We start from the raw sequence: 16681 nt of genomic DNA, 5'->3' as shown, positions 1-16681 counted from the left end.
AAAATCCAGTCCACAGATTCAACCAGTGAACCTCTGGTCACAAGCTTGCTTCTCTTTGGCCGTCACTGCTCCCATAAAGACAGTCATTCTGTATGCGCCGAGGGCCACTGGCCGTGTGGCGTGCCACATGCACGACACATTGGTCATGCATGCAACAACCAGTTGCATGTATGCACACTGTGCGTCGCTATAGGGTGCTGTGCCTGAACTGCCAAAACTCACTTAAAGTCCCCCAAGCTTTTAACCTGTCTATAGACATCAGTTCCAACCTGAATTTTAACTGTCGTTGACGTCTGTAGACGTAAATTACATTTTTCAGCGGGTGGAGCCATATGACAGTCTGGCAAGATGAGACCATGGATATTGCCCTACAGTCTCAACTTGTGCTTGTGCTTTTAGACTGATGGCAAAAATAATATACATAAAAGATTTTTTGAGTTCATCCCTCTGCAGTCAAGTACAAGTTATCTATTGCTGCTGCACTGAAACAGCGTCTTCCGATTTGAAGGTTATAGGGATGAATTTCTATTATATATCGGGTGCTCAGCAGCACCTTTCAGGCTTAACCAATGCTCAACAGAAGCAAGCTGAAGATGGAGCTCAGTTTCCTCTGCAGCAAGCTGCCGTGGATCTATTTCAGCTGGTTATGGAGAAAAATGTTGCAGTCTTTTCACAAACTGTCACTCTCCTAAAGGTTGTCCTCGCCACACCCATGACCACAGCAGAAGCTGAGAGGTGCTTCTCAACCTTAAAAAGAATAAAAACCTTTCTCAGAAACACCAAGAGAGGCTGAATGCATTGGTCATGCTGTCCATGGACTAAAGACATTTTACCAAGATGACTGACTTGAATCAGAGTTAGAGAGAAATTTGATAGCCAGAAAGAAAGGAAGGCAATGTTGATGTTGAAGTAGAAAGTGATGGGGATGAGCTGATGGTGAAATCAACCCATGCGTGGCTTCCCACCCCATATGTTTCACATTACAGAAGACAGTCCAAGAGTAGATATCAGACAAACAACTCTCGATCTAGCAATCTATTTTATTAAACATTAGTGCCGTCTTTGTCAATTTCAACACGTCGTGTCTTTAATCATCACAAAATGACAATTATACTGCACTTCAGCTTTATTTCAATTGAAATGGTCTATTTATACAATTAGTAAGTAAAGAGCCCTTCATAACCAAAACAAACATATGTTCAAAACACTGGACACAGGAGAAGGAGACAACCTTCTCAATTTACATAAATTATCGCAGCTTATTCATTAAAATCGTACAATATGTTACACATTTGGAGACATTTCAGTCTGGAGCCTGGGATATTTACCCAGCAATCACAGTAGAAAAAGCACAAGTGTAATTAATAATGATGATGCCAGTTGCCGAGCTTCTGTTCTTGTGAAATACTTAAATGTTGGAAATAAGGATCGATGAGTGCACTTAGTGTAGAAGAATCAAAAACAAAAGTACTCAAACAGTATCTTTTCATGCCCTCTTGAACAATTGCATGCATTAAAAAGTACTGGTTGTGTATATCTCTAACAATCACTCAGTGATACTTGACAGACTTGATGCTGCATTGCTTGCTAAGGAGAGCTCTTGGGCTGCAAGTGGCTCTTGAAGAAAGCCTGGACTCTTTCCCACAGGTCCAGCTGAGCCTCAGAATGAGCTTTTGGCTCCCCACCAAATAATACAACACTCCCCACAGCTCCGTGAAACCCTGATGGACAGTAAGGCATGTGAGGGAACTCCAGAAAGTGTCCAGCTTTCGGGTAAGAAACCACCTGAAACGACTCCTTGCCATGATTTCTGAGGGTCGCAGCTGCCTGCTTGGTGAAAAAGGCGCTGTTCCAGTTGTGGTCATCTTCGGCGACGGCAAACAGGAACTGGCAGGTGGCACGTTCAATCGGAATCAAAGACGCTCGGTTTTTTCCTGAGGTAGGATCTGCTAAGGCATCACGTATATCTATCAGCCCAGAGTCTGTGAATTTCACATTTTCCATTTCAGCCTCGAGGGGAGGAAACACCATGTCTTGGTAATGCAAAGGAATCACGGTGTTTGCATTGCAGAAATTGATACAGACCGTTGCTGAGATCCCAGACAGAAAAGATGACATTGATAAAGCTATAGCACCACTGTGAGAGATGGATATGATGCCGATCCCGGGTCCTGCAACCTGAGCAGACAGGAGGACAGCGTGTTAATGATTTACTAGATTTTTGTTGTGGGGTTTCTTCATTGCAAACAATTCCTCAAAATGAGCATTTGACCACACACCACACAGACTTATAGGGTGAAATATTGGTATGTACACAAGTCGCTCATTCATCCTCAATCAGTCTCTGCTGTGATCCTTCATATGAATACCAGAATAAAGATCAAAAATTTAAATTAAGAGCTGTTCTGAAGAGGTCCAAACACAACTGTCAATGACTGTAAGTGAAATGGATTATGCAGCCTCTGCATGGATTTTAGACCATCTTGGAAGTTCAGATTAAGACATTATTTGTCGATATTTTAGCCCAAACCACCATCAAAAAGTGGAAAAAATGTAAATCATGAAAGCCTGTTCAAGAGTCTAATCCCACAATTCATTACAAGATAGTTCATCATCATCAGTTTGCTTAATTTCAGTGTCATTTTCAAACATGTTAAATGTGACCAGGAACCAGGAAAAGGTTAATATTATTTTTCTGAATTTATCAGACAATCTCAATCATTGTATTCCGAGAGGAAACTTTAGCTGAAAATGAAACAAAAAAACTTGTATCTGTCCAAATACTCTATATAAAAAAGTCTACATAGTTCATATCACTGCTTCAAAATCAACTTAAAAAAAGGTCAGATAGGCATTAAGCCATACCCAACTCTATTTAAGCCCGCTAAAACAACAGAACAAACATTTCAAATTACACTTTGATATTTTTCCTCAGATGTCTAATAATATTGTTAATCATTATTTCTGGTTGCACCTCAAATGCAATAAAAACGTTAATTTGATTAAAACTGTGAAAAACTCACATATTCAGTTAAAAAATAATAACTATATTTAATAAGACCTAGCACATTTGTGAACATAATAATCAGAACTGGAATTTTAAAATGTATTGCATGTTCTTCAATTTGGAGATTCTCACGTAAATACAGAACTGCAAGCTTAAAGATTTGCCAGCAGGTGGCAACACTGTCACAGTAAATACAAAGTATTTCTGCTGTATCCTGACTATGTCCTCATTTTCTATGTTTAAACAATGCATTATATGTCTATAAGATACTGAACTGAGAACATGTGATTTGGCAGCTTTAATCTGAAAGACTAACCTCTGGTCGTGTCCTCAGATATGTTACAGCCTCTTCAAAGTACTCCAAATCTAAGTTTTCTGGGTGTTTTGGTAAATCTTGGTAGCGGAGATAGGCCAGTGCCAGGACAGCAAACCCTTTTCCTGCCAAGAGGCTGGCTCTGGGCTCTGAAAGACCTCCGCCAAAGGTGTACAAATCCACAATTCCTGGGAACGGACCCTTTCCTAAGCACATGATTGGAGAGAAACTTAGTTAAATGTTGATACAACTCTGATTTCTGAGCTTCAGTTCAATTAGGATATCACTTACCCGGTGGTATGAAGAGGACTCCACGTAATCTGCCCTCTTGCAGCGGTATTCTCTTCATTCCCTCAGTCATGTATCCTCTCTCGTTGGTTCCGGTTGCTAAGAGCTCGCCAGTCTCCCCGTTCAGGGCTTCTAGCTCCACCACAGTCGGGCTGAGGACAGTCTTCTTCTGGAGTTTACTGTGTGGTGTGTCTGGCGCCATGGACCAAAACAAACCCATTGGCTCCACACCCCTGTAGCTTCCCCCCAGAGAGGGTGACCGGCAGACATCGACCAGGCCAGCTCCATCTGCTTTATACTGCGCAGACGCTCTGAAGACGACTCCTTTGTCGTCAACCAGTTTGGACCTCAGCTCCACTGGTCTATGAGGAGCGAGCCCTCCACTTTTATCTGCACCAGTTTATCAAAGAGGCAACGAACGCTGGGGAGAATTTTCAGGCGGGCCTGAGAATACGCCATCTCAGCTGGTCAGGATGGGAACAGTGGCTCACTTTGTCTTTTGCCTTTGCTTTTATTGCTCTCTCTCTCTCCCTCTCTCTCTGGCAATGCACTGGTTTCACTGCATCTGCCAAAGAAATTGAGAAAAAAAAAAAAGAACAATTGGTTTTACAATGAAAAAACCACATCTTTTTGATTTTCCATCAAATAATTTCATTCATTACAAAAAGAATTGGAGAAACAGTGTCAGTGATTGATTTTAAATACTGATCCATGCACACATTCTATATCTAATAACAGACAACCTACCAGGCAAAACCAACAAATAATAGTGCACGCTGATGATCCCCTGGAAGTTGTAGCATTAAGTTAAGCAGCATTAGTGAAACATGCAATGTGCTACAATGCCGTGGAGCACTGAAATCACAATATTACTTGCAATGAATAAATAAACACGACAGTATACGAAGTTGATTTATTTGTACTCAGGACTTGTTTTTCCACATAACATAAAGTCTGCTGTTCCCACAAGGAACCGTTCAGAAGTGGGTCAGTTGGCTTCGTTGGTTTAAGGCGTGTGTTTCCGTCTCCTGGCTGTTGATATGTAGAAATGAAGTGAACTATGTTCCATTGTTGACACAAACTGGGGCAGTAGGCCTCCACTCGATTGGCCAAATAAGTTGACAGGTGGAACATAAAGGCAAAGTACATGTAAATATGTGTCATGCAGATCAGCCAGTCAGTTGACATTGTTGTGCTGGCATTGTGATGAACATGCTTTAATTATTCTTGCAAGCAAAAGCAGCAACAGGAAGGGATGCGGTCACACAAACACAAGGAAGGAGAAACCCCACTCACACACAGACTTAACATGCAAACTCCACAGAGACATGCCCCCAAATCCAGACTAGAACTAGGGATTGATAAATGAGCAAATAATTTAAGATGTAATGACCTCATCTCTTCTATTTCCAATATCAATATTTTATAACAACACTGGTTATTTGGTCAATAGTGTAAACTATTGTTCGGCTATTTTCTTTCTATTTGGTTATTTGAATAGTCATTTCCTTCATGTCATACATTTTTAAAGAAAATCCCAAACATCAACCTTAAAATAGAGGATTTATTTCAACTGCAAGTACTTTAGGCTATTCATGAAGAAACATTCACTAAATGAGAACAACTTGTAGAGTTGAAGGGTAGTTTTCTGTAGTTAGTGACTTTCCATTGATTAGGATACTTGTGTTGTAAATCCACAAAAGGCAAATAAGGTCAAGCCACCGCACAAACTGTTGGAACTGACCTTTCACCCAGATAAGAGCAACGAAGACACCATTCGAGGTCTTCAGTCTGTTTGAAAAGAGACGGGTAAATTACAAGACACTGGTTAAATTACATTTATGAATATCCTGACACTGACGGCATTCGATCGACTTGTTGCTGTAACTTAAGAAGGAAACGCTGTGAAGGTATGAAGGTGACGGGAAAGGGGTGTAGTAGGGGTGTATACAGGGACATGACAGCACAGTTCATCCAGGTAAAAGTAAACAGATGCTTCTGAGCAGGTGGTAAACTACCAGCAATGTAAACATGAAAGTTAAATACAAAGTTTGCACCGGTTCAACCTGCAGATTAATGACAGCTAATATATGTGCAAGCTTGAACTGAACTGCGAGTTTTTTAAGACAATCTAAATCAATCATTCCTTATCATAGAGTATATGCATTACAAGTTTTTATAAAGACTCTATATACTGTACCCTCCACAAAATTAATAACAATCCCAACAATCAGCGGCGCTCACCATACAGGAAGTGACCGGACGCAACCACTTTCACAGAGAAGGGGGGGGGGGGGGGTGCGGAAGAGGAGTTTAACACCAACTTCTGTTGCTGTGTGTTTGTGCTGTGAGAGTATCACTTTTTTTCGCATGTAATATCAATATGTTGATTTATTAAAAGATATTTTTTACTCAAAAGTATGGCACTTTTTAAACAAAATGTAAACGAAAGTACCTATTTGCCCCTCCACGCAGTGCAACTGTCCATATTGTTGAAGGCGATCAGTCCAGTCCCAGATGAGTGTTTTAAAGTTGGCAATGCAACAAATATGATATGCAATTAATAATAGTAATTATTTAAAATTCATTATTGAAAAGGTATTTGAAATTATCGTAAATCACATACCCATACACACAGGTATTGAAGGAAAACAGCCACTAGGTGGCACCATTGTCTCTATTAGCCCTGGAAAAGGTTTCTTGTCTGGATTCTGTCATTTTCCATTATACATGTATTTTGTCGTCCTCAGCGCATATTTCACTGATCTTGCTCCTGAAGTATCCCTGCCGAATATGATTTAGATGCCCCCTGCTCCAACACACCTGATTCAAGAAAATAGGTCAACATAAATCTCTACAGAGGCCTGGGAACTACTTCTTCATTGAAATCAGGTGTGCTGGTGCAGGGGACATCGAAAACATGTAGTGCATTGGGTCCCACGGGACCATCACCAGGAACCACTGAATACATTGTAACCTATGGTAGGTAGAACATGTGCTTTTATTATCATGGCAGATAGTGGGACAGGAACAGGAGCCTATGATAAGAAACTAATTTACGCTGAAGGTCGTTTCTCCTGAATAAGATGGTCTGATTATGCTCCACTGCCTAACTGTATATATTTTCATTTTAATGAGAGAATTCACGAGATCCGTGCTCTAGCCACTTGTGCATCTTCAGGGTTGTGTTAGTATTCACAGATATTTTATTATAGGACTTAACAACATGGCATGGGTGGTAGGTGACAGTTTTTCCTGTGCTACTTCAAAACACCCTGATATCAAGAAATAGAATAATAGAGACGACCCTGAAGGACATGACTGAATTTTAAAAACATAGGTGGATGCCAAGCATGCAAAAAAAAAAAAAAAAAGACTGGAAAGCAGTGACTTACAAACATTTGACAACATTGTGTGATCTTGAATTTTGATAAAATACTAAAGTCTGAATAGCTTTTGTCTGGTTTTGGTGATTGCAGGATTAGGAAAACATTCAGGCCCACTGGGTCCTTCTGTGTCAATCCCACACTTCAAAAGAAACCTCTTTAGTCATTAATGGGGTATCGATTTTTCCCTACTGTTAAGTGATCTACATTGCTGAATCAATCTGACAAAACAAGATGCAAATTATTTTATGAAATGAGTGAAATCACTCTTCTAAATCTAGTGTATGTCTCCCAAAGTCTGTCCTATATATTTTATTGATCCAAAAAAAAAAAAATCTATATACTCTTCAGTCTCTGGAGAGTCATTGCTATATAAATGTGCATGGCATGATTGATTTGATGTTTACTGTTCTGTAACAGTAAGGTGTTCACAGTAGTCGATGAATTCTCTCGGGATGTGGCACTAGGCACTATTCACACAGGATTTGTATTACCTCAGGAAACGGGAGCAAAACAGGAAATTCAAAAAAGGCTCATTGCCTCCTTCACTGCATCTTCAGTGATGCATAGTGTGGCTGTTAAAGTTTTAAGTTTCATAATTATTCCTTATTTCTCCACTGTGTGAATGAAAGATTAATTGTCGCCCACTCATTCCTCTCAATCTTCCATCTGCAAGTCCATTATGTAAATATTAAACAGCAATGTATATTTTATGACGGAATACACTGTAGTGGTTTCACACATTGAGATCATATTCTTATCAACTTTAGAGTTTAACACCCACTCTCATATCAAAGAAAATCTTATGTCTGTGCACACTGTGACAAAATGTGTAGGTTTCCCAACATAAGCCACTATAAAGAAACGGGTAGGTCTGTTGAAAGGTCACAGCGAAGTATGCATTAGATGATGCAGTACTGAAAAGGATTTTGTGAATACTGCAAAAATGCAATTTTATATGTTTTTTGTATTCACAATTGATATAAAGATGAAATCAAACTACCACTGCCTTGACAAAAAAAAAGGGTTTTGACAAGCATTACTTAGAAAACTTTTAATCAAGAGCTGTAAGTTTTAAGGTATGGCTCAAATAAATGTACTCTTGTCTGTGTTCTTTGGCCTGCTCTGTGCTTTGTCCCCAATGAAATGAACTTGAAGGAATATTTAAGATTTGATGCTCCAAGTCAGTGATGAGATCAAATCAAACCGGTCTTCTTCAACACTCAGTTTTTTTTTTTTTTACCGAAACTGGGGCTATTGTTTGTTTACTGTTGCCTGTGATTGAATCAAATTAAGTTGAGAACAATGACATTGTGAACGTAATCTTGTAATTCAAAATGCATATTTGTTGTGTTGTTTTTTTTTTTCTAATGTACCACATTGATTCTGCTCGACTGATCAAATTCACCTGGGCTAAAACAGATTTCAAAATACTACTTGTCCTCAAAACTGAGTGGTTTAGGCCAAAAATATCTATCAGATCTTCTGGTAGGCAGGTTATCTGGATCAAGCGTTCTTTCTGATCTCTGAGTCAGAACCAAAACAACCAGAAGCTGCTTTTAATTTTTAAGCGCTAAATATTTGGAACAAACTCAGTGAACTGCAGGACAGCTCCAGCTCTTAGTTCTTTTTCATTTTGCTACTGCTAAACAAAGTATGTAATCATTATGAGGACAGGTAGGGTTAAAGGATCAGCTGTCATCCCTGGACATCTTTGACAATTAACACACGCAGTTTTTAATTACTGTTTTTTGTGTGCAATATGTATTATTCATTTATTCTGTGCAATAATAACCAATCTCTGATATATTCATCAAATCACTACCAACACTATCATGCAAGAATATTCTCATTTTGTTTTTAATATTCATTATTAGTTATTATTATATTACTACTCTTTTATTAATGTCCACTTGCTGCTGCAACAATGCACATTTCCCCATTGTGAGACAAATTAAGGATTATCTTGTTTTATGTTGCGCTGTATCTCTGCACTCTCTTAATTTTCAGCTCTTATTTCTCTTTACCTTTCTGTCATTCACATTTATCTCATGTACATGCTTGAAAAGCACTTTAAATGACCTTTGATATGCTGTATGAATATGGTTGCTTACATTTATTCATCTTTTACCTGATGTGTGCCTGTAGCCTATATATGAGAGAATAATAAAGAGGTTACCGAAAAAAGTCATCGATAAGCAGCAGTTGATAATATACCAGAAGACTTGAGACAGTTGCAGCTGTCATTGTTCTCAGTCATGATGTTTCAGCTTTTGTTCTTTTGTCCTCTCATCAAATCTCGTGCTTTTTATATGGAAGTCGCGACGTGCGCCTTTGGACCCGCCCTTTTTCCTGAGGTCGCCATGGAGACCGCGCGAGAGCGAGGCAGCCCTGTGGAGTTCTCACAGCGAGTGTTTCCGCTCACCTCCGATAAAGAGCTGCTGGCTGGAGAGCCGAGGACGCGGAACAGAGCGGGGGACTACGCGACGGAAACCAGGGTGTTTAACCGAGTCTTTCTACCGTTCTGGCTTCAGCGTTTCCCGCAAACGGCTCCATTAATGTCTCGAATGTGATCCGGGAGAGAGAGTGGAGGGCTCGCTACTGGTAACCTTTACGTTGGTGAGTCTTGTCGGGTTTTTCGCAAGCTAAGCACACATAGGCCACTACGATCTCTCTCTCTCTGTGTATGTCTCTCTATATATATTGCTCTCTCTTTCTCTACATAGTAATACACAGTAACATTTAAAACGTCCACAATATAGCAGCGTTTGACAATTGAACACAAAGCCAAGGCCGCCAAGTACTTGTTCGGTTTTCTCGTTTTTTCAACTAACGACTGTTGTTCACCGAGCTAGCCGCGGTCTTTGATAAAGGCTGATAAATGTCTTCTTTTTTATTTTTTGCTTCCTTTAAGCTCTGTCGTGTCTGTAAGTTCACTCTTCCACTTTGACAAAGTGCGCAGCGACAAAATGTAAACGCGAAATATCTCCAGTCGCCAGTCTGCCCCGTGTCTAATAGTTAACAGCTGTTTGGTTACTGTATTATTACGTTTGGTCATGTGAACAATAAAAACCGTACAAGGAAGCGAGAGGTTCGCCGCTGTCGCATAACAGATTCATTGAGATCGAAGGTTAATTAGAGCTTTCTGAAATGTGTATATTGGACTGTCACTTTGGAAGAGGTTTGTCTTTGTTTTCGTATGTATGTGTGTGTGTGTGTGTGTGTGTGCGTGTGTGCTGGCAGCCCACCACACTCTTTGTTTAAATAGCTCGCAGTACAGTTGCACGTGTCGGAGCGTGTGACTCCGCTTCAGGCCAGCTTGCGAGCCAGTTGGCCACGTTACGTCCAGCTGCTGTGATGTGCTGTTGGATTTTTGAGGCTCTGCGTCTCTGAGCCTTCCCTACAGTGTAATTTCCCACCCCTTTTCCTTTTGTTCCAGTAAAAGTTTGAGTCGTTTCCTGTTTGCAGTGCCGGGTAAAGATGTGACACTTGGCATTTCTAAGAGCAGGGAAGTCCAGATGTGAACTATTGTTGTGTTTACACTGGAGAACAAAGTCAGGGGAAATATTCAAGCCCCGTGTTCCTTCGAGAATAACAGTTTGCATCGCGTGTTGGGGGCCACAAGTGTTTTGATCATATCTTTGATCAACTCTTTGTTGTTGTTGTTTTCACTCTCAAGTAGAATAGTAGACGCTGAGTAGACCCTACACTCTTCTGTCTTGATAACTTATAAAAAAGTTTTCATGTAGCAAAAAATTAAGGAATGATAATTCATCTTTCACTCAACCATATTGAAAAAAATAACAAACCTTAGCAAACAAAATAAAAAGCACAGCAACTTCAAGACACTCCGTTTATGGTTTATCCCTTCTCCGTGCTTGCCACAGCCTTGGAGTATTGTTGTTAATAGTTTGATAACAAATTTTTGAAAGAACACAAGAACATAATGTATTTGTTGTAGCTTTTGTGGAAATAAACATAACATTAAGTAAATGTTGATATTCTGTTTCCTGCTATAAAACAGGCATCATGTGTCATTCTTACAAGTGTGTATCTTCAAACATCTCCATTTACTTGTTTAGTTTTTTTGACTCAAGTTTGGTCCCTTTACATTTAAACCAGCCATCAGTAAGTATTGTCCTCCTCTGGCTAAAGGATAGTGTTCACTGACCAAACAGTTTGTTGTTTGCTCTCAGGAATTGCTCAGTTTTGTCTCTAAAAATTCATTTTGCAGTGTAACTCAGGACTATTCTAATTTCGTATAACATGGCACTTGATTATGTTTGCTTACTTGCATTTTTTGTATATAGTGTAGTTGTTTACAACTGTATGGTTGACACAGCCTTAGAAATGCACAATAGTGCCCATTATTAGTGATTTTGAGGGGACGCTTTCACGCATCAGGTTGGAGTTCATTTGATTATTGTCCCTGCACCACAATCACTCATTAGACCACTATTGATCAAAATTACTGGTTTTGTTTTCACACAGTGTACATGCTCAAGCCTTTTCAGAATAACTAGAAGATGTGCAGCTCTTAGTGACTATCAATTTCACAGATATTGTGGAACTGCAGAAAGATTTATGACTCGCCAAACATAAGGAAACTTTATCTGACAACATGGCAAGACAAAAAGACATTTGAGCAAAGATAAGAGCAATTCATTTGCCTTAAGTGCCATTCTTAGATTATCCTGCTTCTCCTGCTGTCAACACAGCATGAAAATGTTTCAATCATTTTTGCATGTTGCTTCTGGAATTATCTTGTTTTATATTATGTTTTTTTTACCATTATCCTACAGTCTTCATTCCCTCCTCCACCTTTGTTTCTGTTTCTGTCTAATTCCTTGCAGCAGTACAGAGGGATGCTGAGTTGCTGTGGGCTTAATTCATAATACTTAATAACAAAGGGTCCTTTCTTCTCCGCTGCCATGCAGAGCCCCGGCTCTGGGCTCCCTGCACAGGCCCACACAAGCTCTACCAGCAGCAGTAGCACTGGGGCCTATCGGGTGGAAATCTCCTCTTGGCTGTTTCTTTGGCACACTGAGTGCTCTCTGTTCCCGACACATGCCTGTGCTGCTGCTCTCCTTGGCTCCCTTTGCATTCCAGGAGCCCCGGGCAGCTGAAAACCTGCAGTAGCAGCCTGCTGGCTGGCTGGGTGTCTCATCGGTTTCTGAAGTGGAGGGTTGCAGAGTTTCCCCCCCAAGTAAGGACTTAACAGGCAAAAGCATTTATGTCTTTAAATCCTCCACATTGTTAATGCACTGGCTCACAGGTGAAAATCGGTCTGAGTGCTGTTGTTTGCATATTTTGGGGGTAAATAAGGTGTTGTATTCAAATCGCTTTTCTTGTGATAATATGAAGATAAGAAAAGCACAAAATTCTCAAGCCAAAAAGCTGAGTTTGCAATCCCCCAGTAGGATGATGTCTTTCCCTCTTCTGCCTCTGATTTGCTTGGCATGAGAATGATTCCTCCTGCATCTTGATGAAATAAGTGGTATTTAGCTGTTGCGTTTGTCAAAAAACTCTTTTGAATTCCCAATCCTGCCTGCTAAATTGAGAGACACTGACGTTGATGGTAACAGTCGTAGGTTATTCAGCGTGACTCATAAAAAAGGCAAAACGGGAAGTTGAAAAGGCGAGCTATGTACCGATCACAGTTTGTCAGAGTCCAGTAGAGATGTTCCAGTAAGTTTAATTGAGTAATCCAATAACTTCAGAATGGTTGTCATGCTTTAAAGTGGGTGTTCGTGGTGCATTGTTGGTTATCTACTCCTGTTCTCGCGTGTAAAGTATTGCTTTGTGTCAACCGCTGTTTGTGGTTATAAATTCATGGTACCCTCAAAGAAGTCATAAGCAGAACTCAGCCTGCCATGACTCATGTTTTTGCTGGTTATAAAAAGCAGTTTCAGGTGTGATGATTATAAAAACCGCAAGACCTTTGTGAATTTCAATCACCTAGTGGAAGTTTAGGGGTCATTTCATAGTCTACTTCTCTATCTAAGCGTAGGTTGTATTTGTTTAGCATGGAACGTGGCCTTTTTGGATTTTTTTTTTTTTCCTTCTTTGAAGCTGAGAAGAGTGTGGTTTCTTGCAACATCTCTCTGGGTATGGGCTTACATGTTGCTGCACATACTTTGTGGGGAGGCATTTTTTGTTGGTTTCGTCTCTGTCAGTACTTGCACTTCAATATTGATTCTAATAGAGTCACAGTGTACTGACTTAAATAGCGATAAAACGGTTTATCTTTTATTGTGAATAAAATGATCTAAAGCCTCAGGTCACCTGGCCACATGCAGCTGTGTAGCTGGAGTTGTTTATCAGGTTTGAACCAAAATGGTGTTCCAGGAAGTGAAATGTTTTCAAGTTTAAAATAGCTTCTTTAATGTTATTTGTCTCGCACATTGCTTTGGCAGCATCTGACAGGAAACCCACACAGTTGCAGGTTAGGTTGACAGCGAGACTGAAAGTGTCTGTGCTGTCTGCTGTCGAGATGCTCACTGTGTTTCTAATCAATTAAATTCAGAACCGTAAAGTCGGTGCAATAACAATGGGTTCGGAGATATCCTGTTATAGCTAATTGGATGCCATATTTTCTTGGATATTTAGCATAATGTCATGACTTTGTCCTTTCTCGTTCTATTTTGTGTGGAAGCAATTAGGCTAATTCTGCTTAAGTTTTCACTTTGCAAATGCACTGTCTGGTCAATACTCTGCCCTCAGCTCTTTTGGGAGGTCAGTCCTGCATTATAAATGCTATCCCAAGCAGATATTTACGCCCCGACAAGTGCCTTTCTCACCCTAGCTTTGACTTTTGTTTGTCCTTGGTATTTCCGAGACATTCATCTTTCACGAACACTTTCTGAAAAAAGAGTGAAGGTCCTTTGTGTGACGGAGGCCTCGCTCTGATCCCAGCATGGACAAATGGGAAAGCATCTATGGATCAAATGGCTGGCACAGTTCCCCCGCATGTGCTTTTGACTAGCTGCCCTTTGGCTCCGTGCAGTACTCACACTGTCCTGCCAAAGACGACTTACTTCACTCTCTCCCACTGGCCCGTGTCACATGCAGGTATGCCTCTGCGTCTTGCTCCTGGGGACGCCAGAAAGGTCACAACAGTGGGGGGCCGGTATTTATGTGTGTTGGATATTTCCGGTTAACTCAGGCCGCCGATATCATTAGAAGCTTGAAGTGTCGTATAGTTCAGAACACTTGAGTGTAAGAAGATGGCAAATGAGAGGCAGTTGGAGTACTCTGAAAATTATTATTTCAGCATTATAGTGCTGAAGTAAAAGCGGAGTAAGCACCCAAGAATTTACTTGAGTAAGGGTGGAGCATACTTGGAACAAAATTTACCTCACTGAATAATGACTGAGTCTTAAAATATGTTGGAGGTCATTTGCACAGGTCACTTATATTGCCTGAACCCTGTCCTAGGGTGGAAAGTTACTGGTTATTCATTCATGAAAATATCAGAGTTTTATTGTTTTTCAAACCGACTCGTGCTTTGTGCAGAATGCTGCTGTAATTGTTGCCGTGTGACAAGTAATCCCCAGGAAGCTGCCTACAAAAAAACTACTCTCCTCTTCTCACAGACCATTTCAGATAATGTATTATCTGACAAACGGATGTCCATGCAGCACTGCTTCTAATCGGTCCACAAAATGCAAGAGTGCTGCATTTCAGAGAAACTGAAGAAAACTTCCATATTCGATATTTTTCTTCGGAACATTAGTTCATGTTTTTATTTATTTATCCGGTGAAACTGAAAAAGAATGCTATCTATCACTATTTAATTCCAGAGATTTTAAAGTTATTTTGTACGGGTAATTGTTGGACAAGGATTATCAGTTGGAAAATCATATTGAGTAATCTTTGAATTTCCATATGATTCTAATCCATTTTTTAGCTTCATTTTCTATCCATGCTTTCAGTCAATTAAAATTCTAAAACATAGCCAAGTGTATCGTAAATTAAATTTGATACTACAAGCCCCAACAAATAACAAATTATATAAAATAAATGTAAAACTGATAAGACCGTGTCAGCATGCCATGCACTTTTCTTTATCCTCCAGCCATGTGTGCATGTTTGTTTATCGTTCCTCTCTTGTCAGCATCCGGACTGTGGACGGCGGTGCCAGTAGCCACACAGCAGATACGCAATCAAATTTGCGGCTTTCTGAGTGCAGCCATGCCATTACCGTAGGCATTAGCTCTGCAGCCTTTTGGAACGGTAATGGGCCCAGTATCTGTTCCTGCCTGCCAATTAGCTTAATAAAAAAATAAACACAGCCACTGCTGTTTCATTGTCATGAGTACACGATGTGCACCTGCATCTGGTTCACATAATTATAGTGTACATTCCTTTGCGTCCTTCCAATCAGCCAGCAAATGTACGTTCTGCTGGACGCCACACACTGGTGTTCATGGAGTGAGACTGGGGCTTGTTTAGTTTGTGTGCATGTTATTGTGTTTTGCTTCTCTTTGCTGTCATTTTCCATGTTTTGAAAACCAGAAAGAGATTTGTGTTGAATTACTCTGCATTGTGCTGTTTTGCTTTTACAGCACAGTTATCGCTCCAAACTCTATGAACTGATATTATTAGCTAATGTTGGTCATAAAATAAATGTGTATCATAAAGTTATAGATCTGTCCTTAGAAATTTTAGAAAGTAAAAAAATATATATATGTAAGCTGGCAAAAGTTTAGCTGATGTTGATATAATGTAATAGAATGCAGCTTATTGGCCAGGCCCATTTTCTGACACCACAGTGTTTGCAGAAGTTACAGTTGTCGTCAGTATTGAATTTTGTGCTGACATTGTGCTCACCCTTGCTTCCCCTTCGCGTTGCTGTAACGTCATCATTAGCAGCAATCTGTTTCCTCCTTACGTTATGTTCAAGGCCTCGTTTGGTTAGTTATTGAGACAGTGGAAAGCACAGATGATGTCCTATTCAAATGTAATTGTGGCAATAATATATGAAAATAAGTGACACACTAAAACTAGAGTCGTGTGTGTTGCTGTTATCAGCAAAGCGATTTTGCTTGGTGACATGCAGCTCAAGCCTTTCCTCTCTTACTGTTATTTTTTTCCAGTCTATCTCTCTTGATTCCCTCCTGTCTCTCTGTGTTGCTTCTGGTTACGTAATCTGTGATGAATGCTGATAGTAATCCGTGTCCTCCCTCCCCCCTCCCTCTGTATCCCTCCCTCTATGTGTGGCCTGGACAGGTTAAGCCGTAGAGGACTCTCCCTGGCTTGTCGGAGGAAAGATGTGCGATGGAATGGTAGCGTTTCAGACGAGAGCCTTGTCCTCTTCCTCTACCTCTACCTCCTCCTCCTCCTCCTCCTCTCGAGCCCGCAGGCTGGCGGCCTCCGCACTTCTCCTCCTCTTCATCCTGCTCCCTCATGGTCATGCATCAGGTAAGAGACGCACGCACACACACACACACGATTTTTTTTCTTTCTTTCCCATGTCTGTGCTCACACATGATGCACGTCGAATAGACCGCCATCTTCGCCTTTCCCCTGTGAATTGATTGAGGTTATTTTCCCCTCATCTTGCAGGTCAGTCAGATTAAATTGGCTTCCTTTACCCTTGGCTCGGTCAGGTTTCTCTGCCTCAGAGCGGCAGCCGAACGCCCAAGCCTTACACACACTGTAAATTCATTCACTGTCCTAATGAGT

General features: G+C 40.5%; 2 protein-coding genes and 1 pseudogene across 2 annotated transcripts in view; 2 read left to right on the top strand and 1 right to left on the bottom strand.

Moving 5' to 3' along the window:
• LOC115402307 (serine/arginine-rich splicing factor 5-like) overlaps positions 1–716 on the top strand; it is a 4395-nt pseudogene extending 3679 nt beyond the window's left edge.
• Positions 717–1025: 309 nt separating this feature from the next.
• Positions 1026–5865, bottom strand: LOC115401421 (acyl-coenzyme A thioesterase 1-like). Its single transcript, XM_030109591.1, is given in 6 exon segments — positions 1026–2178; positions 3324–3526; positions 3612–3989; positions 3992–4173; positions 5353–5399; positions 5809–5865. Coding segments are annotated over 4 exon segments (1248 nt in total). The 5' UTR covers positions 4068–4173; positions 5353–5399; positions 5809–5865; the 3' UTR covers positions 1026–1587.
• Positions 5866–9388: 3523 nt separating this feature from the next.
• Positions 9389–16681, top strand: part of LOC115401382 (sushi domain-containing protein 6-like) — a 28656-nt gene continuing 21363 nt past the window's right edge. The window contains exons 1-2 of the mRNA XM_030109527.1: positions 9389–9613; positions 16226–16417. Coding sequence (XP_029965387.1) covers positions 16267–16417 — 151 coding nt within the window. The 5' untranslated portion in view covers positions 9389–9613; positions 16226–16266. The remainder of the gene's footprint in view (positions 9614–16225; positions 16418–16681) is intronic.

This window comes from Salarias fasciatus, chromosome 15 (genome assembly GCF_902148845.1).
Source record: "Salarias fasciatus chromosome 15, fSalaFa1.1, whole genome shotgun sequence".
Taxonomy (NCBI): Eukaryota; Metazoa; Chordata; class Actinopteri; order Blenniiformes; family Blenniidae; genus Salarias; species Salarias fasciatus.
The sequence above is the reverse complement of the archived record's forward strand: the minus strand, read 5'-3'. Positions and strand labels throughout refer to the sequence as shown.